The following is a 27,892-nucleotide window of genomic DNA, read 5'->3' on the forward strand; positions in this document are numbered from 1 at the left end:
GGGGAGGTAGGATATGCTAATGGGCAAAATGACTGGGGAGTGACTTGGTTTCAGACAAGATAAATAAATAAATGAGCATTCTATTAAGTGCTTTCTATGTGCAAAGCACGATGCTAAATGCTGGGGATACAAATAAAAAAGCAAGACAATCCCCGCTCTCAAGGAACTCACATTCTAAATTGGGAGACAACACATAAAAGTTTAAGTCACAAGTAAGACAGAAAAATTCATGGTTCTTACAATGCAGCAGAAAAGCAGATAATAATGCATCTTCTTTGATGTCATTTCCAGTGACAGACTCTTATCAGTTTCTGATTGAGTGCCAAGACCGCTGGTCTCAAGAACTGATCTTCAGCTGTTGTAGCTGCTGAGGAAGTTGGGGCTGCAGCGACCGCAGAAGCAGTCGCTAGGCCCCATCTGCACAGGGGTTGCTTCCCCTGCTGATGGCTGCAAAGACTGAGCTTGAAGCCACTGGTCTGAGCGGTGCTGCTACTCCCAGGGCACTCGGGCTCACTTGTGTTTTGGCAGCAGTTGGGTTAGTGGCTAGTACTGGCAGGGCTGAGAGGCCCCTTTCCCACAGCAATTGCTCCCCTAAATGAGAGGAGTCCAGACTAGAAGTGCTGAAATAGACATTGCTATCCTTGTGGCTCTTAGGTTCTGGGTCTGAGGGGAGGTGGTGGTCAAAGTGGTGGCAGTGGTTTGACTTGCCTGGCACAAGCTGACTCCAATCTCTTCCTCAGTGTGCCTTGAAGCTTCAGCTAAGCTGGTTTGCCAGCTTAGTAGGCAATTGGTGGGGATGGCTGGCATATCAGAAACAACAACAACAACAACAATAAAAAATACCTCAACTGTTAGAGAGGTCCCATTTACAGGAGTTGCTTCCCCTGCTGATGGCTGCAGTGACGGGGCTAGAGGCAGGCCCACTGGTCTGGGAGGTTCTCAGACAGCAGAGTCTAAATTACAATGGCATCGGGATAATGAGATTCTTCCTGGGGTACAAATCTGTGTTATTTGAAGGATGATGATGTATTCAACAGAAATGGAGAGCTTAGCAAGAGGAGACAGTTTTGGAGAAAAGATTTTGAGTTCAGTTTTGGACATGGTGAGTTTGAGTTGCTTATGGAACAATTATTCGGAGATGACCAACAGGCAGCTGGTGATATGGGAATGGGGTTCAGGAGAAAGACTGGGGCTATACATATAGATCTGGGAATCATTTCCATAAAGGGGACGAATGAAGCCATGAGAATTGAGGAGATCACTATGAGAGAAGAAAGAAGAGATAAGAGGGTCCAGGACACAGCCATATCCAATACCCACAGATAGGGAAAAAAGGAAGCAAGAAAACAAAGAATGATTAAGCACTTCTTATGTACCAGACACTGTGCTAAGCACTAGGGATACATATATAAGCAATAAGACAATCATTGCCCTAAAGGAGCTTACATTCTAATGGGGGAAGAAAACACACAAAAGGGAACTGAAAAGGGGATGAGAGGAAGAAGAGGAGGGTACCGAACACGAAGGCCATGGTGTTTAAGTCCAGAATTCTAGAACAAGGCCAGGAGAAAGAAGGCTGGCTTTGGCCCCTCCACAAAATGGAGACCCCAAAAGGAATTCACCAATGGGAGAAGGACATGGGTCTTGCAGAGGGATATTTCAGTTTGAAAAGGCCAAAGGGGTGGTTGGATATGCCAAAGCTAGGAGGCTGCAGGTATTGAGGGGAGCTCCAGGATGAGACAGCTGCAAAAACATGGTTTTGAAGCCTATAAGTCAGGAAGAGGTCAAGAGGGATATAAGGAAATGTCTGACTTAGAAGATAATGCTTGAAGGAAGACTTGTAGGAAATTAGGGATTTTATGAGGTAAAGGTGAAGAGGGAATAAATTCAAGATTTGGGGGACAGCCAATTTAAAGCATAGGAATAGAAAAAGGAAAAAAAAAGTATGAGGAACAGTAAGGCCAGTTTATCTGGCCTGGAAGATAATATATAAAGAGGAGTAATGTATAATAAGGCTAGAAATGGAGAATGAAACCAGTTTCTTAAGAGCTTTCTTTAAATGCCAAACAGAGAGCTTATATTTCATCCTAGAACAGGGACTCACTGGAGATTACTGAGAAAAGGAGTGGTCAGCAGGGCACTTAAGTAAAATCACTTTAGGAGTGTGGAGGATTCATTAGAATGGGAAAAAAAATGTAAGGTAAAGAGGTCAATAAGGAGATCATTGAAATAGTCTAGGGAGAAGTGATAGGGACCTGAATTAGGGTGGTGGTTATGTGAGTGGAGAGAAGCAGACATAAATAAGATGATGTGAAGGAAGAAAGGATACATCTGACAACTGCTTTCATAGGTGAGATGAGTGGAAAATTAAGGATGACAGTGATGTAACTCTGGGTTAAAATGGTGATGTCTCTAACATTTGGAAGAGGTGTGGGCTGAGAGGAGGAGCTAATGAGTTCTATTTTGGACATAAGAACATCACAGATTTATAGCTAGAAAGGACCTTTGTTGTTGTTCAGTTGTGTCCAACTCTTCATGCAGAGTTGACCCCATGGACTATTAGAGCATGCAGGCCCTTCTATCCTCCACTATCTCCTGAAATCTGTCCAAGCTCATATTTGCTGTTTTCATGACACTATCTATTCATCTCTTCCTCTGCCATCCCCTTTTCCTTTTGCCTTCAATCTTTCCCAGCATCAGAATCTTTTCCAATGAGTCCTGTCTTCTCATTTTGTGGCCAAAATATTCAAGTTTCAGCTTCCATATTTGTCCTTCCAATAAGTAGTCTGAATTAATTTCTTTAAGCACTGACTGATTTGATATCCGTGTTGTCCGAGGAACTCCCAAAAGTCTTCTCCAGCACCACAATTTGAATGCACTGATTCAGTGGTGTTCAGCTTTCCTTATAGCCGAACTCTCACAGTCACAGATTACCACTGGAAAAAAACATAGCTTTGACTATACAGACCTTTGTCATCAAGGTAATGTCTCTGCTTTTTTGTATGCTGTCCAGATTTGCCGTAGCTTTCCTTCCAAGGAGTGTCTTTTATTTTCATGTCTTCAGTCACCATCTACATTGATCTCGGAACCTCAAGTAATGAAATTTGACACTGCTTTCATTTCTCTTCCCTCTATTTTCCAGGAAGTAATGGTACCGGATGCAATGATCTTAGGCTTTGTGTTTTTTGGTTTGTTTTTTGGTTTTTTTTTTATGTTAAGCTTCAAGCCAGCTTTCACAGTCTCCTCTTTCATGCTCATCAAGGTTTCCTAATTCTTCTTCACTTTTTTTTACTAGTATCATCGGTATATCTGAGACTGTTGATATTTCTCCTGGCTACCTTAATTCTAGCTTTTAATTGGTCCAGCCTGGTATTTTGCATGCTACACTCTGCATGTTGTTGTTTGTCCTTCATTCTCAAAGAGGACCATGACATCAAGAAAGTGATGTCAAGACTTGCAAGTGAATTGGATTTAAGTAAGGGAAGACTGTGCAAAGTCACCAGCCTCGCTTTCTCCGCTGCAGCCATCTGGGTCCAGTGGCAAGATATAGATCAGGAGACTGGAGATGGCCCAGTATTCTCTGCATATAAGTCAAATAAACAAAATGACAAGATACAACCTTGTTGTACCCCTTTCCCAATCTTAAATCAATTACTCCTTTCCCAATCTTAAATCAATCAATTCTTCCATGTTTGGTTCTAATTGTTGCTTCTAGATCCACATACCATACAGGTTCCTCAGGAGACAAGTAAGATGATCTGGTACTCCCATCTCTTTTAGGACTTGTCACAATTTGTGGGTGATCCACAGAAAGGTTTTAGTGAAGTAAATGTTTTTCTGGAACTCTCTTGCTTTCTCCATAATCCTGCAATTGTTGGCAATTTGTTCTTTAGTTCCTGCCTCTTTGAAAACCAGCCTGCTCTTCTGGTAATTCTTGATTCACACACTGCCAAAGCCTAGCTTGCAGAATCTTAAGCATAACGTTGCTGGCATGTGAAACTAGTGCAAATGTTTGACAGTTTGAATATTCTTTGGCATTGACCTTCTTTAGGATTGGGATATAAACTAACCTCCAATCCAGTGCCCATTGTTGAGTTTTCCAAATTTGCTGGCATAATGAGTGCAACACTTGAACAGCAATCATGTTTTAGGATTTTAAATAGTTCAGCTAGAATTCTATCCCCTCCACTAGCCTTCTTGTTAACAATGCTTCCTAAGGCCCACTTGATTTTGCTCTCCAGGATATATGGCTCCAGGTTAGTAACCACAGTTTTGTGGTCATTGGTGATGTTCATAAGATCTTTCTAACATAGTAGTTCTATATATTCTTGTCACTGTTTCTTAATTTCTTCTACTTCTGTTAAACCCCTACCATTTTTGTCTTTTATCATGTTCAATTTGGCATGAAACATTCCCTTGATATTTCTAATTTTCCAGAAGAGATCTCTTGTCTTTCCCATTATATTGTTTTCTTCTATTTCTTTGCATTGCTAATTTCAGAAAATTAAGTCTCCTTGAAATGCTCTAGAAGTCTGAATTCAGGTTATCCTTCCCTTTCTCCTTTTCCTTTCCCTCCTTCCTCAGCTATTTGTAAAGCCTCATGAGACAGCCATTTTGCCTTCTTGCTCTTCTTTTCTTTAGGATGCTTTTGTTGCTGCCTCCTGTACAATATTGTGAACCTCTGTCCACAGTTCTTCAGGCACTCTTCCTACTAGATCTAATCTCTAAAATCTTTTCATCACTCCCATTTCATATTCATAAGGGATGTCCATTCAGATCACACCCATGTGGTCTGGCTCATAGTTTCATTAAGCTATGCAAGCCCCTCCACCACAACAACACAGTGATCTAGGAAGGGGAAAGGACCTTAGTGGTTATCTAGTCCAAATCTGTCATTTTATAAATGAAGAAACTGAGATCCAGGGAGTTAAATTTAGCTAAGTTTGACTTTCCTGAGGTAGTAAGTAGCAGAACTGGAATTTGAATACAGATACTGACTCTCAAGTCATAATTCTTTCAACTACACAACAATTTACATACAGCATGAAGATAAAAGGGAAAAAATCTTGCCAAATGTAGAATTGGTGGAAATCAAGCAGAAGATTCACTGGAGAAAACTGGATCAAATGGAGGAGTTTCTTCTCTCTTTTCCTCTTAAGGAGTACAGTAAAGGGTAAAGAGGGTCTCTTTCTTCCTCCCTTCACCATTAGCAATGACATCTTGCCACAGAAGCACATGGTGGTATCCAGTGGAACACAGCCAGTTATGGAGTTTCGTTGATTATGAAAGAAATATCATCATGTTTATAGATTATGGCAGCGAAAATCTGGAAACAAAATTAAGATGTCTGAGGGATATCCAATTTGCTATGTCTAACAGGCAGTCAATAATGGGGGACTAGAATTCAGGAAAGAGACTTACTATAGAAATCTGAGAGTCACTTCCATAAAGACAACAATTATGCCCAAGAAAGCAAATGTGATCACCTAGTCAAAGAGTATGAGAAAAGAGGTGACCCAGCACAGGGCCTTGAGGTATTTCACAGTGTGGAAGTGTGTGATATGAATAATGAGTTGGCAAATGAGACTGAGGAGTGAATCCTAGCCAACAGGAAAACCAAGAAAAAACCCAGAGAAGAGAGAGTACTGAGGAAGACAAGATAGCCAGCAAGGTCAAATGTTGTAGGTGGGCAATCAGCATTTGTTATGGGCTCGCTATGTGCCAGGACTGTGCTACAGAGGGCAGTAGTAGAATTGGTGCTCCTGTAGACAAGAATGATGAGCACTGAAAAAAGGTAAATGATTTGACAAGTAAGAGACTACTGGCAACTTTGGAAAGAGCAGTTTCAGTTGAATGATTAAGTCAGAAACTGGACCTCCAAATCTAATGGCCTTTTCTCAGTTCTCATCCAGGTCACTTCCGCTAACCCTGAGTGTCCCTCAAGGCTCTGTGCAAACTTCTCTTTTCCCTCTATACAATTCCACTTCAAGATCTAATCAGCTCCCATGGTTTGACTATTATCTTTATGCAGATGATTCTCAGTTGTAGTTGTCCAGCCCTGACCTCCAGTATCACATCTCTAACTGCCTATTAGACACTTTGAACTGGGTATCACATACACATGTTGAACTTGACATGTTTAAAACGGAACTCATTACCTTTTCCCCCAAACCCTCCTCTGCTCCTTACTTCCCTATTACTGCAGAGGACAGCATCACCCTCCTCCAGTCACCCAGGCATAAAGCCCAGGTGTCATTCTCAACTCCTCACTCTCTCTTACCTGCCCCCTTCCCCCAATATCCAGTCTGTTACCAAGTCCTGTCATTTCTACATTCACAATATCTCTCACATATGCCCCATTCTCTCATCACACACTGCCACCACCCTGATGCAGGCCCTCAGCACTTCACACCTGGACTACTGCAATAGCTTTCTTCTTTGTCTCTCTACCTCAAATCTCTCCACAGTCCAGTTCATCCTTAACTCAGCTGGCAAGCTGATGTTCCTAAGAACTAAGTCAGACTATGTCACCCTTCCTCATCACCAAACCCCCCCTCCCCTTAATCAACTCCAGTGGCTTCCTATTGTCTCCAGGATCAAACATAAAATTCTCTGACCTTTAAAGACCTCCATAACCTTGTCCCTTCCTACCTTCAAAGTCTTCTTACTCTTTAACACTCTCTCCACCCCAATACTGTGTGATCCAGTCACAATGACCTTCTTGCTGTTGTTTTAACTAGATACTCCAGCTTCCAACTCCAGGCATTTTCACTTGCCGTCCATTATCCTTGGAACTTTCTCCTTCCTCATCTCTGCCACCCAACTTCTCTGGCTTCCTTCAAGTCTCAGCTAAAATCTCACTTCTGCAAACAGTTCTTCCAGATTCTTTTCAATGTTAGTGCTTTTCCTCTGCTGATTATCTCCAATTTATTTTGTATATATCTTGTCTGTACATGGTTGTCTGCATGTTTTTGCTACGTAATACATGCCTGTTGACTTCCTAATTGACTGGTATAGTGGACGAGACACTGGAATTTGAGTCAGGAAGCTCTGAATTCACATCTCAGCCACCAGCGATGGAACCCTGGCTAAGTCATTTAACTTAACTTAAACTCTCTAAGCCTCAACTTCCTTATCTATAAAACAGATAATAGCACTGTTAGGGTTGTTTTGAGAACCAAATGAGATTAATTTGCAAACCGTAAAGCCATACATATATAAATGCTAGCCATTGTTATTATCTTCTACAAGAACAGTAGGAGAGCCTCTACCCAAAAACCTTGCTAAAATCTAGGTATTTTTACAGCATTCCTTATACTTCAAATGAGAGACTTAGCCTAGCTATTTGTCTTCCTCCAGCTGCTCCCTCCTGATCACTTACTTTACTTCCTGAGGCCAGATACAGGATGACAATTTACTGAGCTATGCTTTAGAACCACTGCCCTGAACAGTGATGTATTGACTGGTCAATTAGCCAGTGCAAACGGTGCTTTCACATTTGAAGACTCTATCCTATCTATCTCTCTGCCATCTACCCTGTGTCCATGCATACCCCATGCCAACCCTTCCCTTTTTCTTCTCTTGCTCTAGGAAAGATAATCAAATCAATGCTACCAAATGCTTCTGAAAAAGGAAAGGTGACTAATTCCTAAGTGGAGCTATTCCCAACCAAAACAGCATTCCTGGGCTTTCATTACTCCTCGCCTCCACCTCTGAGGTCAGCTTAAGTGTCACCTCTCACACAAGGTTTTTCCCAATTCCCCCAGATGCTACAGCATCTGGGCCACATGGCTGGCTGGAAATCATCAAGGGCAGCTCATTATTTTTTTTACTTGTTTTGGTTACCAACATACTATTAGCTATATTTATTTTATCTTTTCTAGTCCCAAAAGACTACATTGTTCTTTCCTTAGTGGAGAAAAAAGAGGCACATAAGAAGCAAACAGAAGTGTCTTCTCTCCATCCCAAGCCAGTGTCCTTTCCCTCCCCCCTTTCCCCTAGCTAAACATTAAACCATCTAAAGTCTAGATTTAGAGCTGAAAGGGGCCATAGAGACCAACAGGTCCAACCCCTTTATTTTATAGATGAGGACACTGAGATTGAGATGTTAAGTGACTTGCCCAGGGTCATATAGCTAAGTAAGAGCTTGAAACAGCATTTGAACTCGGGTCTTCCTAACTCTGAGCCCGCAGCTCTAATCCACTATACTATTCTCTCCCCACCCCCACCACCTCCCCCAGTCACCTGACTCCCCTCCTCCCCTGGTCATCCTTAGCTTTTCTTCGGGCCTCAATTCATTTTGAAATCCTGGCCTTATTCTTCTAGCACTGCGTGTGCCATGCTGTTTGATTCATTCTCTATTACCTGTCCCTGCTCTGTTCATGTCATTCAAAAGTCTAAATTGATTGCTGAGGTCCCTATATGTCTGTATCAGATTCTCTTTCAGCTTATCAGCTTAGTGAACATCCACTTTCTTCGAGTGATGATTTGTAGCATACAGGTTATTTAAAAATACTGATATTTACTCATATGCAAATTGCTTCAAAGAAACAGAATGAAACAGTAGAGTGGGCTGGCTGTGGAGTCATGAATACCTGTGTTCAAGTCCTGCTTTTAATACATACATACTAGCTCTGTGATCGTGTTCAAGTCTCTTAAACTCTCAAGGCCCCAAACAACTCTTTAGAATTCCAAGTTACAGATGAGTTAGCAATATGCATCAACGAAAATCCCTCCCCCCCCAAAAAAACCCTGATATAGGTATATGTATGTCTCTCTCTATATATAAACATATATATATACATACTATATGTGTAATATGGATATTTCCTCCTTTACAGGACACATACTTATCAATTCTGCAAAGGATATACAAATTCCCTTTTGAAACAGAAGCCTTAAGAAGTTGACATATTTCATGTATAAGTTACTGGCATCCACCAGTCCTATTAAAACTTAAGATATATATCATATATATCTGATACATATGTACTGTTGCAAGAAGAGGAAACATATATCAAGCCATACAGATAGGCTGGTATATTTCAACTAGACTTTACTGCCTTTGCAGCCCAATATCATAATCTAACATCAAAACACTGAAAAAAGATGAATTTTGCCATGTAGTTGTAAAGGATTTATGCTGACCTAGGCCACTCTCTTTACAATTTTTCCAGGAACCAACAATTAAAAAAAAAGTGCACCAGCTGAGTAGGATGAACTCCGAGGCTCTGAAAACAAATAATGGTAAATGATTCAGCTGGTGATAAAATGCACAACCTTGGCCTCATTAGTCCTGTGCTTTTAACCAAAGAGTTGAGCAGCTACAAGCAGTAAAGAATAACCCATTATAAAAATTCAAGGTACTGATTCAGGCAAAACTTGAAGGCTTACTTCCCTTGGCTAATCTTTCAAATTAAATAACAGAACATGACAGGTATAACCAACTATGGCAGAAAACCAAAGCAAGTTTGTGTTGCTAGGTTTGTGCCACATTGCCAACAATGAGTAGACTGAATGTTTAAAGAACTTTACTGTGCTTCAGATTTAACAATGAGCAGCAAACCAGTCAATATGTTAATATCTAGTAAATGGATTGCTCAGGACCTTTGTTCTACTCAGGCCAGTTCTCCTTTTGGACACTCTAATACTAATTCGCATCTTTATCTAAAAAGAAGGAAATGAAGTATTGTGTTAATTTTAATCCTCATTAGAATCTTTGATCTAAGAAAGACGTTAAAGTTTTCAGTTAAAAGGAGACATCTGAAATGCCTGTAGATTTAAATAAATTTAAATCAATCCAAATTAGCCACAAATTAGCAAAAATTAGCAATATGGACATTCCCTCTTTAACTGGACACAATTATCAACTAAGGATATACAAATTCCCTTTTGAAACAGAAGCCTTAAGAAACCTCTAAGTTGCCATATTTCACTTACTACTGGTTTTCACTAGTCCTGTTAAAATCAGGTCTGTTAGATGTTGTAAATACTCAGAAAAATGGAAGAGAGGGATCAGTCACTCTAGGCATGGGAGAAATTCCTGTGATTTGGGGGGTGAAGGCAGAAGGAGATCCTAGAGTGAGGAAAATGCTTTTGTCACTAATAGGATATTCAACATGTGGTAGGCCAGGCCACCATCTTAATTCCTTACATGCCAATTTTTCAACTTAATCTATCTTTAAATTATAGATTATTTGGGGGGGAGGTTCACTTAACTTTATTTCTACATACAACTATCACTCTGTTTCTCTCCACAGAAAAACTTTTCAAACAAATCACCCCTCCCATTCCTTCAGTCCTTCATAACTCCCATCCTTAACACCCTGCAGTCTGCTTTCTGTCATTAAAATCCCACAAACAGTACTAAAGACACCAATGACATCTTTTTAGTCCAACTGGAAGGATTTCATTCAGCTCTCCTTGATGTCTTGATTGCATTTGGCAGTGCTGCTCATTCCCTCCTTCGACCTTAAAACATCTCCTTTAACATTCTGTGGATACCACATAGTATTATACTCTCTCTGCCTCTGGCTTTTCTTCCTTTTAATCTCTAACTGTAGTTGGTCATCTCCTAAAGCGAAATCTTTAGGAGTTTTAAACTGCTTCCTGGAACTCATCCAGTTTCACTTTCAACTTCTGCCTCTAAGCTGATGCCTAACTCCCCAAAGGACATCTTCAGCCCATCTTTACCATTCATTCCTCCCATTTAAGATCAAGTCCTATATTTCTATTTGTTTCCAGAACATCACTGTTTGTCTTAACGTTACCTTCCAGACTGCCTAACACAATGACTTACATATAGACAGGTGCTCAGTAAATAGTGACCATACAAATAACCTTCTTCAAAAATCCTGCTTCTCTTTCCATATTCCTGATTTGGCCAACAATACCACCATTCAGCCACTAACTTTCGAACAAAAACAGTATTCTATTTGCTTCATACTCCTCTGATCTCATGAAGTTCTATAAGTTTTCCTCCATTATGTCTCAGCTGCATCTCTTCTCTCTACTGCCCAAACCAGCACACTCCAATCAAATCCACAATTACACATGAGTATTGCAAAAATATAGTCTTCAGGCTTCTAATCAATAACAAGAATAAAGACACATATTTATACAGTGCCTTAAGTTTTGCAAAGCACAAACTTTACCCTTACAATTACTGTGTGGAAGACCCTATAGGTACTAATCTCTATTTTACAGATGAGTAAACTGAAGTTAAGAAAGGTGAAGTAACAAGCTTATGGCCTCACAGTTATTGCTAGAGGAGGGAATCAAACTTGGCTCTTCCTGACTCTAAGTATGGTACTTTATCGTACACATCTTCCCAATTAATCTCAACACGCCTTTTTTTTTTAATGTGGCCTGTTTAAGAACCTAAAAGAGTTAACTATTAGACCAAGTTCTACCCATATGTTGGTATTCAAGGTCCTCCAACAATCGTTTCATCTTAACTCTCCAAGCTCATCTTTTCTCACTAGTTATGATGGAATTAAGCCAATCTCTTTAACATCCCTCTTACACTAAGACTACTTCTAGCTCTAGGCCTTTGTCCAATTCTTTCCCTTGCCTGAAATGTGCCCCCTCCCCCTTGCGGTTTAGTGGTGAAGGTGGCAACGTGGCACACGTATAATTAATGTGATACAAATCATAATATTATAAAGCATTATGGGATCATTTATGGGAGAAATCACCTCTAGTTTGAGAGGTGGATTAAGGATGAAGCTTCATGAGTAGTTATTTGATCTTGAGTCTCAGTTTCTTGACTTGTAAAAGGCAGACAATGCTCTACCTACTTGATGAGGCTGTGTGAGGAAAATGCCTTGTAACCTGTAACCCACATATGTGGCTGAGGTCTCTGCTCATCCAGGCCTGTATTTATTTCACGGTGCAGCTTATGTTGCTATTTGTTCCACGCACTCTTACCTGACTCCACTACCCAATCATCTTCCCTCCTCTAACTCTCAACATCACATCTAGGGCAAGCTTGTAATAGTGGAAAGAGAACTACATTTGGAGTGAAAAAACCTGGATTGTCAGCCTTGGGCTTGACCTCTCCAAGCTGCAGTTTTCTCATCAGTAAAATGGGGCTGCACACTGATCTCACAGGGTTTTTATAAAAGTCAAAGAAACTAAAAGGTACATGACAATGATTTGTAACAATAAGAGTAGTAATAATAAATATAAGCTAATATTGCTACTACAACTTTATACTGTTATATGAGGCTTGAAGAAAACAGGCAGGTTTAGCTTGGAGAATAGTCAAGGGGAGCATGATAGCCACCTTTAAGTTTTTGAAACTTGTAAGTAGGTCTAATGTTTAGCCGTAAAAGGGCAAAACCACTGGCAATGGGTGAAGGCTACAGGGAGACAAAAATTTAGGCTTGATGTCAGGAACAACTTCCTAACAATTAGAACCGTCCAGATGCATAACAGGCTGCCCTGAAAGGGGACCAAGTGCCCTTCCAAGCAGAGGATGGATGACTCGTCAGGTATATTATAATGGGGTTCCTTTTGCGTATGGGTTGGAGTAGATGACCACTGAGGGTGGTTTTTCAATCAAATCCTATGATTTATAGGTTCTCTAACTGTTTTATACATATCTTGAAAGGTTCTCTAACTCTTTTATACATATCTTAAGATCATGGATTTAAAGTTGGAAGGGACCTTAGAGGTCACCTGGTCTGAACCCTTCATTTTACTGATGAGGAAACTGAAGACTTTCCCAAAGTCACAGAAGTAGTAAATGGCATAGGCAGTACTTGAACCCAGATCCTTCTCTCCAAATCCAGTATACTTTCCACTACACCATGCTTCCTTGTGCTGTTAGAGGTCATCCAGGATCCAACCACATCACTTGACAGAGAGGAGACATGAAGAAACAGCCCCCCAAGGTCCCACAGGTAAGAAGTGGCAGAGCACTCAATCCCTCTTCAATCCTTGGGTTTACAGGTTCTTCCTAGATAATCTGTGCACTACTTTCACATCCTTCAGAGAGCCTAGTTAGCACAATGCTGGGTAGAGTGGTTCAGTGCAAAGAAACGTTTCCTGATCTGTAAAATAAAGTGACAGGACTAAAAGACCTCAAAATCTATGATTCTAGAGCCAAACTACACTTAGGATAAGTCTATATGTTTCAAAGTTTTCATAAAAATCTCTGGTTTTAAAACCAGAGCTTTAGGGAAAATGACATCAGTGTTACAGTTAACTTTCCTCAAACATATTTATTCTGTAAAGCAAGGGAGAGAGCTTCTTTCACTGGGCTGTACGTAATCAAGTACTCTGTGGAGAGAGAACAAGCCTCTTTCTTTTGCTAGAAATGATCTGTTACTGTATATGTATAAGGAAATGTTTGTTGTTGCTATAACTGTAAGATTCTGAAAAATTATTCCTCTGTGGTTACCTGAAGGATGAATCATTAAGAAGAACCTGGGGAAATAGGTGGAGTTGAGTAGAACAGGGCTTGATCAGTCATTGAAAGCCTGTATGGCTCTGTAATAACAACACATTTTTAGAGGTATATCGAGGTTGGGGGTGAGGGAAGTAAGGGTAGTACAGGGCTAACAACTGTTCCATATGAACAAAACTTTTAAAATGTGTGATCAGTCAAACAACATTAAAAGTGAAATAAAACCGTTCAGGACAATTTATGTAAGGCATGCTTGGCATATTACTTCATGGTTTATAAAACACTTTCTTTTCAACCATCCTATGAAGTAAACAATGCAGGAACTCTAAGCTTCATTTTACAAAATGGGGAAACTGAGATTTGGAGAGGTTAAGCAACTTTTCCAATAGTTCCATAACAAGTTAAGTAGGTCAAAGTTTGGACACGAAGCCAGATCTACTTATTCCAAATACAGTGTTCTTTCTACCACACCACATCACAGATGAGAACTAGGGATGCTTCCTCAGAACTCAGTGAGAAATACAGACATGGGAAATTAACAAACCTTTGAGTCACAAGACCAGAAAAGACCTCCAGGAAAGATGAACAAGGGAAATGGAACATTAGGTTTGGATGATCTGAAGCCCAGGGAGCCATGCCAATTCAAATTTACCTTGGACTAAGAGCTCAAAGTGTCTAATTTAGTTTTTAACTCAGGCTAAGGTATTAACTTCCAAGACAAGAACCAAAAGATGGGTCAATGAAAACAGATTAAGAACTATGAGATCTCCAATTCAGTAAGAGCTACTATTACAGGCTTTAACTTTTTTATGATTAATTTCTACTCTATTTAAAAACTCCTCCTGATTCCTTGCAACTTCTATTAATAAAAACCTTTTAAAAACCACAAAGGTCCGTGCTTCCATTGAAAGCTGGGTAGGGGAGACATTGGGAACCTGTATTCCATTCTGCATCCAATCTGGGAAGAGAGGAATTCAGATGGAAGACAACAGGTGGGCCAAACCTGGAAAGCCCATAAAAAAAGAGTAAAGGAAAGTATACCTTAGTTCCTATTTACCTGGGCGATTTAAACTGGTCTATTCTTCCAAACTAACTTGAGTGTTAGCTAGGGATACAACACTAACACACACACACACACACACACACACACACACACACACACACACACACAAATTCAAGAATGTGTGCAACACATCCTCAGTAGCAATCTCAATTATCAGAGAACAAAAACTGCCATTGGGCAGCCAAAGCAGACATCACAAACTCCATGTACTTTGAAAGGCTACGGTTCTAAGCAAAACTCATACCCTTAGACCCGTATTTGAAGACTACCGACTTTTACTTTACACATAATTCTAACAAGCTTGATGGTCTGGTTCTTCAGTTTAATTTGCACATTCGATGAAGCAAATTAGAAGGGACTCAGAAATAGTAGAGTGAGGCATGCTGACTGAAAAAACATAAAAAGTAGATCCCCAAACAAAAAGCAGTCTGGAGCCATTTAATGCATGGGCAAACAGAACTCATCTGTCCTAGAGAGATGGCCCACCTAATCTTTCATCTAAATTCCTCTCCAAGTCCACTGCAGAATGGAATGCAAATTCCCAAATTTCTTCCCTAGTTTGCTGTCTCTGAAACAAGCACACAACCCACATCACTTCATGCTTCCTCACAAGTTACCTTCCCATCCTGGAGAAATCTACACCCTGAGGCCTTTATCTTCATTAGTGACTCCCTAGCCTAGACCACCATTTCATAAGCGACTGACTCCAGATATCCTTGATTTACAATGGAAATCACCTCACACTAGGTACCTTGCTCCTACCTAGTTAGCCTTTTCCCCTCCTCTGTCCCCCAAAAATAGTAGAGTGGGAAGAATCCTGACTTGTTATATGACCTTGGGAAAGTCACTTTACTTCGAGGGGTCTCAATTTTCTTCTCATGAAGCTAGGTGGTACAGTAGACAGAGTGTCAGCCCTGGCGTCAGGATGACTCATCTTCCTCAATTCCAATCTGGCCTCAGATACTCAGTAGCTGTGTGACCCTGGGCAAGTCACTTAACCCTGTTTACCTCAGTTTCCTCATCTGTACAATGAGCGGGTGAAGGAAATGGCAAACCACTCTAGTATCTTTGCCAAGAGAACCTCACATGAAGAACCAGACAGGACTGAAATGACTGAACAACACCAACAAAATAAATGTGCCAGGTAACATGGTAAACACTTGGGATACTCATTTGGCCACTCATTTGGACATAACCATTGTCAACTGGACAGCACCAGCCTCTACCTTGTGGGAGGCCAGAGCCAAACAGAGTAGGCTAGAGGGAGGAGAGTCAGGAATCAAACAGAAGTTTAATTTCACATTCAGGGAAACAGCATGTGTGTGTGTGCATGCATGTGAGATTCATAACAGGGCTTCGTGACCAGCACATGGGTCCCTGTCCAGTGCTTGTCTGAGCTCAGAGAACAGCTGCTGCTGATCAAAGCAATACAATAATTACACGATTTTGCCAGAGGTTGAGATCACAGAGAGAGAGAGTGCAAAGGATTGTTGTTACGCCAAGCTCAGGGCACAGCTTGCTTGCTGGGCCTCAGCTCTGGAAAACAGGGTGTCTCCTAACACCTTGACATTCTTCTATGTATATATTGTACATCTGATCTCAACCTAAGATTCCAGAGAGCAGGAAACATCCTTTAATTTCTTTTCTATCCCTCTCAACACCTACCACAATGCTACGCACATATGAAGCTCTCTAATAATCCAGACAAGGTATCACTAAATGTCTTCCTACTGAACACCTTAACACTATAGGCTGAAATATGAACAAAACAACCAAAAGAACAGCTTAACGTTCGCCTGTTTAGAGTTTTAAATTTCTGTCACTATATCTATGTTGGATGACTAAACACAATGTGAGGATGACACAGCATTTTGCAGCACTCTGAAATTTCATCCAATTATTACACACTTCTCCTAGGCTATAACTGCCAGTTTCCACTCAATTCAAGCATCAATGAGGGGAAACAAACTACTTAAAAGAACTAATTCCTAAATACCAGAAGTCTTTGTTAGCGCCCACACTTTCTTAATTTGGAAAACTAAATATTATACTTTAAAATTTGAATGCTAATAAAAGCAGATTAAGATTATACATATGTATGTATGTATGTATGTGTATATATGTGTGTGTATATATGGAGAGGGAGAGAGGGGGGGAGACAGAGAGAGAGAGAGAGAGAGAGAGAGAGAGAGAGAGAGAGAGAGAAGTGTTTTACAACATATAAAGCACGCTTAATCTTAAACAATCCAATAGTAAATGAAGGACTGGAGAAAGCAACAGTTTAGCTCAGCAGGTTTTTCCACCTTTAGGAAACAAAATTAACTAAAGGGAAAAGAACTTTCAAGGGCACCACTCAGAAGAAGGACAAACTTACTACATTATACAAGAATTACAAGTATTAAATGTGTGTGATACTTGAGAGTAAAAATATTAGCATCTGCCAAAAGAACAGCCTCTCTGTTAGCTTTTCCCGCTACAGTTACCGAAGTTGATAGCAACTAAGAAAGCAAAATAGTATAAAAAGTTAGCTATGTCTTGAACTTTGGGGGTCCTTAGGTCTTTCAGATTTCCTTATCCAGGCAAGAGTATCAGATTTGCAGTTAAAGGATTTGAGTTCAGATCCTGTCAAGACCTTGGCCAAATCATTTAATTCAATTTATGTTGCTTCACTTTCTTCAACTGTAAAATATAAGGATTTTTTTTTTTACCTTCAAAGCATCTTGTAGTTCAAAATCTATGATGCTATTCTCACTGAAAACACAGAGATTAGAAGCTAGAACTGTGATTTCTTTGTTTGTTTGTTTTTCCTCTCCTGATGAAAAACTGATGAAAAACTCTATCTGACAATTCAGGTCAGCACATTGAGTACGAGGGGATAAGAGACTTTTCTAGGGGCTATATGGCCATTATATGTCAGAGGTGGAGCAAGCAAGTTCTCCTGGCCTCCTCCAGACCAGCTCTCTATCCAATACACTAAGCTGCCTCTCCAACATACACTCCTAATTAAGTTGGTGAGAAATTACAATCTTATTCTCCTTCTACCATTTGTTAAAGGCTTTAGTCAACTCAAAAAATGATTTTTGTCTCCTTCCAACAAGACAAAAAAAAAAAAACCAAAACCAAAAACCAACAATTGGATAATCAGAGAAGATGGCAACTAATGGAAAAACAAATTTGAGACACTTAAAAGATCAATCCAGGTGATGACTAGAAAGGTAGAAAAAGCAAACACAGGAAAAAATCTGAAATAGACTGGATCAAGTAAAAGAGTTTTAAAAACAACTCATTTCCTTCAGAAGTGTGGGAAAATACCCGTTGCTACTGGAAAGCTGCGCAAAGTTTGGTTTGGCTGATTTCATTCTGTTTTCTTTCCAACATCATTACTGAGTACGAAAGACTGTTTCTCTTTCATCGCATTACTCAACATACTTTTTAAAAAAATCTCCTCCATCAAATTCAGTTGCTTTCCATTCTCTCTCCCTACGGCTCCCCCACCCACCCTGGGATCTGCACACCCGGCCCACGCCTCCCTCCAAACAGGCTTCAACATTTCTTGGCTGTCTGTGGTCTCACCAAGACTTGAGGGTTCAGTCCTTGAGACAATGGGAGTTTGCTCAAGTTGAGTCAATCTAGGGGCTGGACCCGTGACTCCACAGGTAGAGGGAACTCCCGGGGGAGGAAACTCACTCCACCAGCGCAGGTCCGTACATTCTCCGCACTTGTTGCCCGAGAAGGGGCCCCGAGTCCCAGGCGCTGAAAGGAATTTCATCCATTCCGCCCCCCGCCGCCCCCAATCTTCCTCCACCCCCTGCGGCGCCGCAGGCTGACACAGGCCTCTCCTTTGACGCATTGAGCGGCTTTCACTCCTAGACTCGGATAACCCACGCACGACCGTGTCCTCCCCTCTCCGAACACACGCAAAGCAGCCCGACTTCTTCACCCCCACCCCCGTCACCGTTCCACCACGGCACAGTCCCGGGCTGGCAGATCGGCGTGACCCTAGTCTCAGGGGTCCAGGTGGGGTCCGGCAGCGCTCGGCCCCGGGGAGGGGTCCCCCGGGCCGCTCCCGACCAGGCCCGAGGGCTCCGTGGGTCCATCGCCGAGTGACAGCGGCCGCTGCACTTCGCCGTGCGCCGCGGGGCCGGGCCTCCTTCCCCCGACCGCCATACTCACCCTTTCACCACAAAGAAGGGGTCCTCCATGGACATGGCGTCCCGGCGGCCGCCCCGCCGCAGCCCGTCGGCACGCACCGGGCTCCTCAGCCCCGCGCTCCCGCCGCCCCCCGAAGTTCACGGGGCCTGAAGAGTCGGCGGGCCAGCGAGGGCTGCGCGCGCAGTACTGCCGGCCCTACAGTCTCGCAGGGGCGGCCTGCCGCTAGGAGTAACGCAACGGAGGCGGCGGCAGGCTCCCCAACTTGATCTCCGCCCGCCTCCCTGCCAGGAGACTCTGAGACTCCCGGGCCGGCTCCGCCCCCCCGAGCCTCCGCCCCTAATGGCCCCGCCCCCTCGCCCCCGACCAATCACAAGCAACTCTCCGAAGCACCACTTCCGCACGCCGCTGTCACGTGACGCGGGTAGTACCCGCCCCCTTCTCCAGTAGAGGTGTGGTTAATGGTCAGGTGATGAAGGAGTTGGATGAGCCTGGAGTCTCGGGAGTTGGAGGAGGGGCCGCTTTCCCCCGTCACGTGACCGAGGTGCCAGTTTCTAGAGGAGGGATTGGTCTCCAATGATAATGCTTTCGGACCTCCTCTGGAGCGGAGGTGCCTTTTTAATCTCGGTTTACAAAGTGGTTTGATGTTTTCTGGTGCTAAAACATACTTAAAAATTTTTTTTTGTTATTCTTCTTATCGTGACAATCACAATGTTGTTCAGTCGTTTTCAGTCACGTCTGACTCTTAGTGAGCCCTTTTGGAATTTCCTTGACAAGGATAGTGGAGTGGTTACCCATCTCCTCCAGCTCATTTTACAGATGAGGAAACTGAGGCAAACAGAGTTAAGTGACTTTCCCAGGGTCACACAGCTAGTACGTGTCTGAGTTTGGATTTGAACTGAGGGAGATGAGTCTTCCTGACTCCAGGGCCGACACTTTATCCACTGCTTCACCTAGCTGCCCCTGATAATCACTATTAAAAACGATCATTTATACAAAAAAGGACTGTGTATGAAATTTGTTTACCTTTTAAAAGTATATGATCAAGTCAACTTAATTGTTTCAAAATTTAATCGCCTTCTTTTCTCTTTGTGCATTCTTTAAGGCTTTATGGATGCTTTCCCCCTCTTCTTTTTCTATCATTAATCCTCCTCCCCTTCACCCTCCCTTCCGAAAGAAAACCCCCAAACCTACAAATAAGTAGAGTCAAATAAAGCCAAAATAAATTCATAGATTAATCATGTTGGACATGTATGTCTCAATCGGCACCTGGAGGCTCACTTCTCTGCAGGCTGTACTGGGTATTTTCTTTACCATGCGCCAAACCAGAAAGTTCACTCCAGCCCTGAAACGCACTCATAAGAAGTACCCCTTGCCCCTGTAATCCTCTCCCTGTAATTGGACTTGTGGTTTGTCCTTCTTTCTCGAAGAGGACCTGACATCAGGGAGATGATGACTTGACTTGCAATTGACTTTGATTTGAGTGAGGGAGGGCTGTGCAAAGTCACCAGCCTCACTTTCTCCTCCAGAGCGTCTGGGTCCACTGGCCAGATAACTGAGGGCACTTCTCAGAACCTATATTCTCACCCCACTGCCCAACACACACACGCACACACACACACACACACACACACACACACACACAGACACACACCATTTCAGCCTCTTTTTATGAGTTGCTTACCCCGCTCTTTGAGGGCAGGGACTGCTTTTCTGCTTATATTTGTATCCCCGTTGCTTTTCACAGTGCTTAGAATATAGTATTCAATTAATATATGTTTGTTGACTAACTGACAGGAGTCCATTACCTTTGTTTCAGTGGGAGGAAAGGATGTTTCACCCACAGGAGTCCTGACTGTTCAGTGTTCTCAAATCTTGCAAAGTTTCTTTCTTTTTTTTTTTAAACAAAGTTATAGTCCTATAAACTGGTTTTTTAATGACCAGAGGTGTCAAACTCAAATAGAAACAGGATCACTAATCTGTATACATAAGGATCCCAGAGGGGCCAAGACTGACTTAATTTTAAAATGTAATGTTACGTTTTATTGTATTTTTATTTATTTTTTAAATATTTCCCAATTACATTTTAATCTGCTTTATTCAGGGAGTGTTGTGGCTGCCTGTTTGATGCCTCTGATCTGAATTATCAACAAAACAACAAATTAAGCTGTAATTTATAGCTCACCTATTTCCTTTCAGGCCTCATGAGCTGACTCCAACATATAAGAAGCTTATATTCAAATGGTGGAAGACCTCATTAGAAAGGAGGCTGAACCAAAGGGCTATAAAAATGTACCCTTTGACTCAGCAATAGCACTTCTAGGTCTGTATCCCAAAGAGACCATAAAAATGGGAAAAGGACCCACATATACAGAAATACTTATAGCAGCTCTTTTGTGGTGGCCAAGAGTTGGAAATTGAGGGGATGCGAATCAATTGGGGAATGGCTGAACAAGTTGTGGTATATGAATGTAATGGAATACTATTGTCCTATAAGAAATGATGAGCAAGCGGACTTCAGAAAAACCTGGAAAGACTTATATGAACTAATGATGCTGAATGAAGTGAGCAGATCCAGGAGAATGTCGTACACACTAACAGCCACGTTGTTCAATGACTAACATTGATGGACTTAACCCTTCTCAGCAATGCAGAGATCTAAGACAATTCCAAAAGACTCATGATGAAAAATGCTATCCACATCCAAAGAAAGAACTATGGAGTATGAATGCAGATTGAAGCATGCTATTTGCTATTTTTTTCTTCTGCTTTCTTTTGTTTCCTCTTTCTGGTAGTTCCTCCTATTGGTTCTAATTCTTCCTTATAACATCACTAATGTGAAAATGTTTAATAGGAAAAAAAAAAGAAAGGATGCTGAAAAGGAGGGAAGGAGGGAAGGAGAAGAGATTAAAGGAATGTTGAATTTGAAGCATTTTTTCATGTGATTATTGATAGCTTGAATTTCTTCCTTTGAGAACTACCCTTTGATATCCTTTGCCCATTTATATATTAGAGAATGACAAGCTCTGATATATTTAAATTAGTTCCCTATGTATCTTGGATTAGCAGATTTTTTTCCTGGTTAACTGTTTCCCTTCTAATTTTAACTAAATTGATTTTTCTTTGTGCAAAAGTTTTTAAATTTTATGTAATCAAAATTATCTAGTTTATCTGCCGTGATCCTCTCTACTCCAGTCTGGTCAAAGACTCCTTCACATCAGTAGTTTTGAAAGGTATCTCTAACCCTACTCCTCTAATTTGTTTGTGGTATGACTTTTTTATATTTAGGTCATATATTCATTTAAAGCTTATTAGGGTACATAGAGTAAAATAATATCCTAAGACAAAGTTTAGAGACATAGTCTAGACCTAATTTCTGCCAGGCTGCTTTCCAATTTTCCTGGGAGTTTTATTAAATAATGAGCCCTTGCCCTTGTATTTGTGGGCATTGGGTTTACCAAACTATGTCCATTTCTTTTTGTATCTTGCGTACCTAATTTGTTCCATTGACCAGCTTTTCTATTTTTAACTGGTACCATGTAGTTTTGATGATTACAACTTTGTAGCATAGTTTGAGATCTAATCTAGGCCTCCTTTATCCCTCCTTTTTTTTATTATTTTCCTTGAGATTCTTGGTCCTTTGTTTCTTCAGATGAAAATCATTATTTTTCTAGTAAATATTTTGGTAGTTTGAGCAATATAACACTGAAGATGCAAATTAATTTAGTTAGTATTGTCATTTTTATTATATCAGCATGGCCCAATCACAGGCAATGAATCTCTCTCCAGTCATTTAGGAGACATGATTTGTGTGCCATGGGTACTAATGTAGAGCATATTTTAAGCAATTAAGTTTCACATAGTAATGCAAGAGTCAGTGGTACTAATGATGGCCCATGGATGTCTTCTGTTGGGAACCCTTTCATGTAGCCTACAGCAGTATCCTCCTGTGCTTTGGCAAGGAATCAGTTGAACAAGAGGAACAGAGAAACTAGTCCATTCAAAGGAATCCTTAGAACTTGTCAACCAAGTATTTGTGCCAGAGTTCAGTTATTCCTTTTTACAGTTGTAATCCTATAAACATTCATCCAACAAATATTTATTAAGTCCCATGTTAGGCGCTGGGATGTAAAGATTAAAAAAAAATCACTATCCTGTCACTCAAGTAACTTATAACCTATTAGAATTAGAGCATTTATTATCATAGCTTTTTTAAGAAAATTTTTTTCAAGAATAATTATTCTTTCATTTAACCCCAATTGCCTAAAAATTTAAAAAAAATTAAAAAAGAATAATTATTCTTAGGTAGTAATAAGGTCAATTTGATGGTGTTTCTACCTTTGGGGAACCTATGAAGGATTCTGCCCTAAGCCTTACGCTTCTTTAGTTTACATTAGCTTCAAGGGTACCAGAGGTTACTCTTGAAACCTATTAGGAGACTTTGTCATTAGAGTTTTCGGCTCTCATTACTTTTCACAGTTTTCCTGACACAACTTGAACTGTGCACAACTTTATCATTTCCTTATCCTCAATATGACTTGGCTCCTTGTGCTCAGAAATCTTCAGCACTTAATCTCCAATCACCTTTTCCCATCTTCTGTCAAGACACCTTAAATGATTGACCTCATCTGGCATCTTCTGTCTCTTTCCCTTCTATCTACTGTCTCTATACCCTCCATAGACATCTGCACTGATTGGAGATTTGTTTACCTGGGCACTTCGGCTGGGCTTATTCATCCATTCTATTACCGTCTTAGTCTCAATTCAACTAATCATGAAGATTTTTGAGTGTATAAGACAATGGGAGTGGAGGGTTTCATCCATATTCCTACATCACCACTTAACTAAGTAGGTATGTAACTCCCCACTACCCAGAGTAGGTGACATATATAACATTAACATATAACATATAAATAACATATATAACTCATATTTAACTTTAGGATATAAAGAATTATCACAGATGATTAAACTTAATCCTGTCAAATTAAAAATAGGACACAGCATTTCTCCAAAAATATCCAGAGATATCATGGAACAGGTGATTTTACCTAGGCACTCCTCAGGCTATTCCGGTCAAAATACAAATCATGTTTGGCATTCTGAATTTTTGAATGTGGTGTTGTTTCACTTATCTTTGACTGAACAACTTTCCCATCACTGGCTTTTTTTTTTAATTTTTATTTTTTGCTAGCACAGGTTAAGAAATCCAAACTCTTTTATATCTTTTTGTTCTTCAAGTCACTGAAGAGAGAAAATGAGAACAATAATCCTCAAATCCCTTGACCCCTTGACCTATCACTATATCACAACTCTGCAGGACTCTCTTTCTGTCTTCCAACTTGCATGCTGCTGGAAAGTCACACACCTCTGCCAATTGTGTCCACTACAAGTACAGTCTTCTAATCTTCCCTGGGCCCAGGCTGCTGAACCTCAATCCTTTTATACTTCCCTGATCGATTCTCTACTACATTTTCCAGCACAGTTATTCCAAACCTCTTCTTCTCGCGAGCCCTCTCCATCAACTCTTATCATTCCCTCTCAGCAGACCTAGTTTCCTACTTTACTGAGAAAATAGAGGCCATTCTCTTTTTTCTCAACAGCTGTCTCCTTACACTAGTCATGTCAAAATGAAACAAGGGCCACTAATCTAGACATAAGGATCCCTGCTGGCAGCATATTGAGTTAGTCTTAAAATGCAATGTTTTATTGTATTTTTATTTATTTTGGTAAATATTTCCAAATTACATTTTAATTTGGTTCTTGCTGTACTCTGTAGTGTGGTGGTAGGTTGAGGGCCATGTGTTTGAAACCTCTGCTGTGCATCATTACTCCTTCTCTCCAGTCTCTGAGCAAGAGATAGTTTTATTTCGGCCTCCGATGAGGTTTGGCATGGACCTGACCAAAGTGCCAGTAACTCAACAGAAAAGAACTGTTACCTTTCTTTTTTATGTAATTTTTATTTTATTTTTTCTTGATTACATGTAAACAAAAAAATTTAACATTTTTTTAAATGTTGAGTTCCATATTTTCTTCCTCCCTCTTCTCCCTTTTCCTTGAGAAGACAAACTATGTGATACAGATTATACGTGTGTAGTCATGCAAAACATTTCCATATTAGCCATGTTGCAAAAGAAAATGCAGACCAAGAAACCCCACAAGAATAATAAAGTTTAAAAAGTATGCTTCAATCTGCATTCAGAATCCATCAGTTCTTTCTCTGGAAGTGGACAGCATTTTCCATCATGAGTCCTTCGGAATTGTCTTGGACCATTGTATTGCTGAGAACAGCTAAGTCGTTCACAGTTGGTCATCATACAATATTGCTGTTACTGTGTACAATGTTGTGATTCTGCTCACTTCACTCTGTATAACTGTACCATTTCTAAACCAGTTCGTGGTACATATAGAACAGTTCCTCAACTGATTTTCTACAGTTTGTAAATAGAAGCTGTCAGCCCTTCTTTGTATCCAATAAATTTAAACAACTCTATATTTTGAATGCAAAGCTATCATCTATTCCCTAGATGACATCTAGAATACATCAAATTTGAATGGTGTTACAAATGGTCCTGAAGCCACTTCGTGTCAACAGTCATCTCTATCTCAATTCAAGAACAATATACAAGATACTGGACCATAGAAATGTAAAGTAGCAGCAGAAAAGGTCATAATTATAGCCTAGGATTTAAGATACACCAGAGATCTCAAAACGGTTCCAGTGAAATGAAGAAATATAGGAATGGAGCACTGACCTATTGGACATAGTTGACGTGCTGGTTAGTTTTGCTGAACTGCTTTTATTTTTTAATTCTTTGTTAAAAGGATCGGCTCTCTTGATAAGGGCTGGGAAGGAACATATTGGGAGATGAAGGTAATATAAAAACAAAAGATAGCAATAAAACTTTATTTTTAAAACATATAAAGAACATGCTTAGTCTGGTACTAGTGCATTGTATAATACAAAAGATCCATAGTTTTCCTGCAAAGACCAGCCCTTCTACTTGGGCTTTTGTCTGCTCCCATCTTTTCTGGGAGCTTGCCCCCTTGACCTATCTCTATTCATCTCTTATCTTCAATATTTTCTTATTTTGTCTCCTTCCCTGATCCCCATACATATTTTCAGCTCTCTCCCATATTTATTTAACCTTCATTTGACCCAGCTATCACCTTAGGTTGTCATCTTTAATTCTTTATTTTTCAGTCATACTCCTAAAAGGTCATCTATACTCCTTGTCTCCACTTCCTGATGTGCTCCTACCCCAACTCTCAACCATTTGCAAGCTAGTTTCTAACCCCAAAAGAAGGCAGCTGAACCCAGCAAAAATGAGCATAATCTTTCAGGGGACGAGATGGATATTCAATGAAATAAAGGACTTCCAAACCTTCCCGATAAAAAGATCAGAGTTCAACAGAAAATTTGATCTTCAAATACAAGACTCAAGAGAGACATAAAAAAATTAATCTCTGGTGAGAGATGGTAAGTGAACACCAAAGGTAGATGAGCAGCCCTGAAAAGGATTTGGCAAGCCCTCCCACCAGTGGTTATAGTCTTCCCTGAATACTCCACACCTTCAACTCTCACCTGTGGCTCCAAGAAGCTATAGCACGCACAATGGCTGAACCCCAGTAAAAAAAAGTCTTGGCAAATCCAGCTAGAGGGTAACTGAGAGGTCTCAAACCTCTTGAGTTAGGGGGATGTCTACCCCAACCATTTGAAGACTTCTCCCTGGTGGAAAGGATGAGTGAAGACAATTTGTTCCAATAGCCCTGAAGGAGCTGTGGAGTGCTTAGAACTTGGTTAGCCATGGAAGACACCAAGGTCATCCACTGCAGCCTGGGATATCGCCAGTCGTCCTGACATTTGTCTCATCACTGGACTTCCATGAATGGAAGAGAGAGTGAGACTGATACTTGGTGCAACTCTGCCTCGCTTAAATCCAGTGCATGCAAAAGTCAAAACATCACCCTATGATGTCAGTGGTCCTCCATGAAAAAGTCAAAGATGAAAACAAGATTAATCCCTGGTAATTGGGTGCTGGGCTAGTATGGTAGATAACAGGCCAGTCTTGGAGTCAGCAGGACCTAGATTCACATCCCATCTCTGACATACTGTCTGTAGGCCACAGGCAAGTTACTTAATCTCTCAGTGTCCCCTCCTTTCCTCATCCAAGACTCTAAACTACAGAAGAGTTGCTTATCTGATTTAGTAAACGTGGATTCCTCACTGGGAATTCCCTATACTGAGGAAATCACAGATATTGATTACATGATTCTCTCTCTCTCTCTCTTCTCTCGAAAGACAGTTCTCAATCTTTTCAAATCAGAGTACTCCTTTTCAATGTCAAAAATGTGTAGACTTTCACAGTTAACTTTCACGTGAAGGTAGTTGTATTCAACCTCCATTGATTAAGAAAATTGATGATGAAAAATATAAATCAGTAATATTTTAAGGACATTTACATTTTATTTATCTCAATAGTGTCTACACACATTAAAATGAATTAGTGAATGAAAAAAGCATTTATTAGGCTCTTATTGTGTACCAAACACTGTGCTAAGTACTGATAATTCAAAGACAAAAGCAAAGATAATCTTTACCTTAAAGGAGGTTAATTCTTATAAGGTAAATACTTATAGGAGAATGGTGGCTGAGGAGAGATATTTTGGTTGTGAAAGTCACAAGAATGGTTAATGGAAAAATAGGGAGTAGATTAGCACATCCTTTTCAGCAGCAATGGCAGTAATAATTTGATTATATTTCTAGAACAACAAACCATGGATTTGTGTGAGTAGGGGGATATACCAGAATATCTAGCATGTATGTGTTCCATCATGGTATTTGGAAAAAGAGATTGAATATAAATTGAAGAGTAGAAGTGAGGGCCAAGTGGGCATTCATTAATGAAGGCAGTGGGCCCCAGGAAGGAAACTCCTGAACTGAAAAGATTTGGTTCTCCAGAACATGATTTCTGATGTAAGAGGGTAGCTGTTGGGATGGTGAGGGGATTTTTTAAATAGCTATATCTGTGCACCTTTTATTTAGCCTATGGAAAGTATATTTGCTTTTTCTTATCCTAACTCCTGCTGAAATTAAAAAGCCAAAATAATGCATGATAAAATGCAGATTTGCAGGTCATTTGCAATAACTCTATTAAAACCCCAGACACAGGTTGTTTCACAGTTTGGCAACTACTGCTCTAGATTACGTGTCACAGCATGCACACACACACACACACACACACACACACACACACACACACACACAC

The 27,892-nt window shown here is 40.6% G+C and overlaps 1 protein-coding gene across 1 annotated transcript in view; it reads right to left on the reverse strand.

Moving 5' to 3' along the window:
* Positions 1-18,720, reverse strand: part of STX6 (syntaxin 6) — a 54,895-nt gene extending 36,175 nt beyond the window's left edge. The window contains exon 1 of the mRNA XM_027868386.1: positions 18,648-18,720. Coding sequence (XP_027724187.1) covers positions 18,648-18,682 — 35 coding nt within the window. The 5' untranslated portion in view covers positions 18,683-18,720. The remainder of the gene's footprint in view (positions 1-18,647) is intronic.
* Between the last annotated feature and the right edge of the window lie 9,172 nt (positions 18,721-27,892).

This window comes from Vombatus ursinus, unplaced genomic scaffold, assembly GCF_900497805.2.
Source record: "Vombatus ursinus unplaced genomic scaffold, bare-nosed wombat genome assembly UNPS02014789.1, whole genome shotgun sequence".
In the NCBI taxonomy this organism is placed as follows: domain Eukaryota; kingdom Metazoa; phylum Chordata; class Mammalia; order Diprotodontia; family Vombatidae; genus Vombatus; species Vombatus ursinus.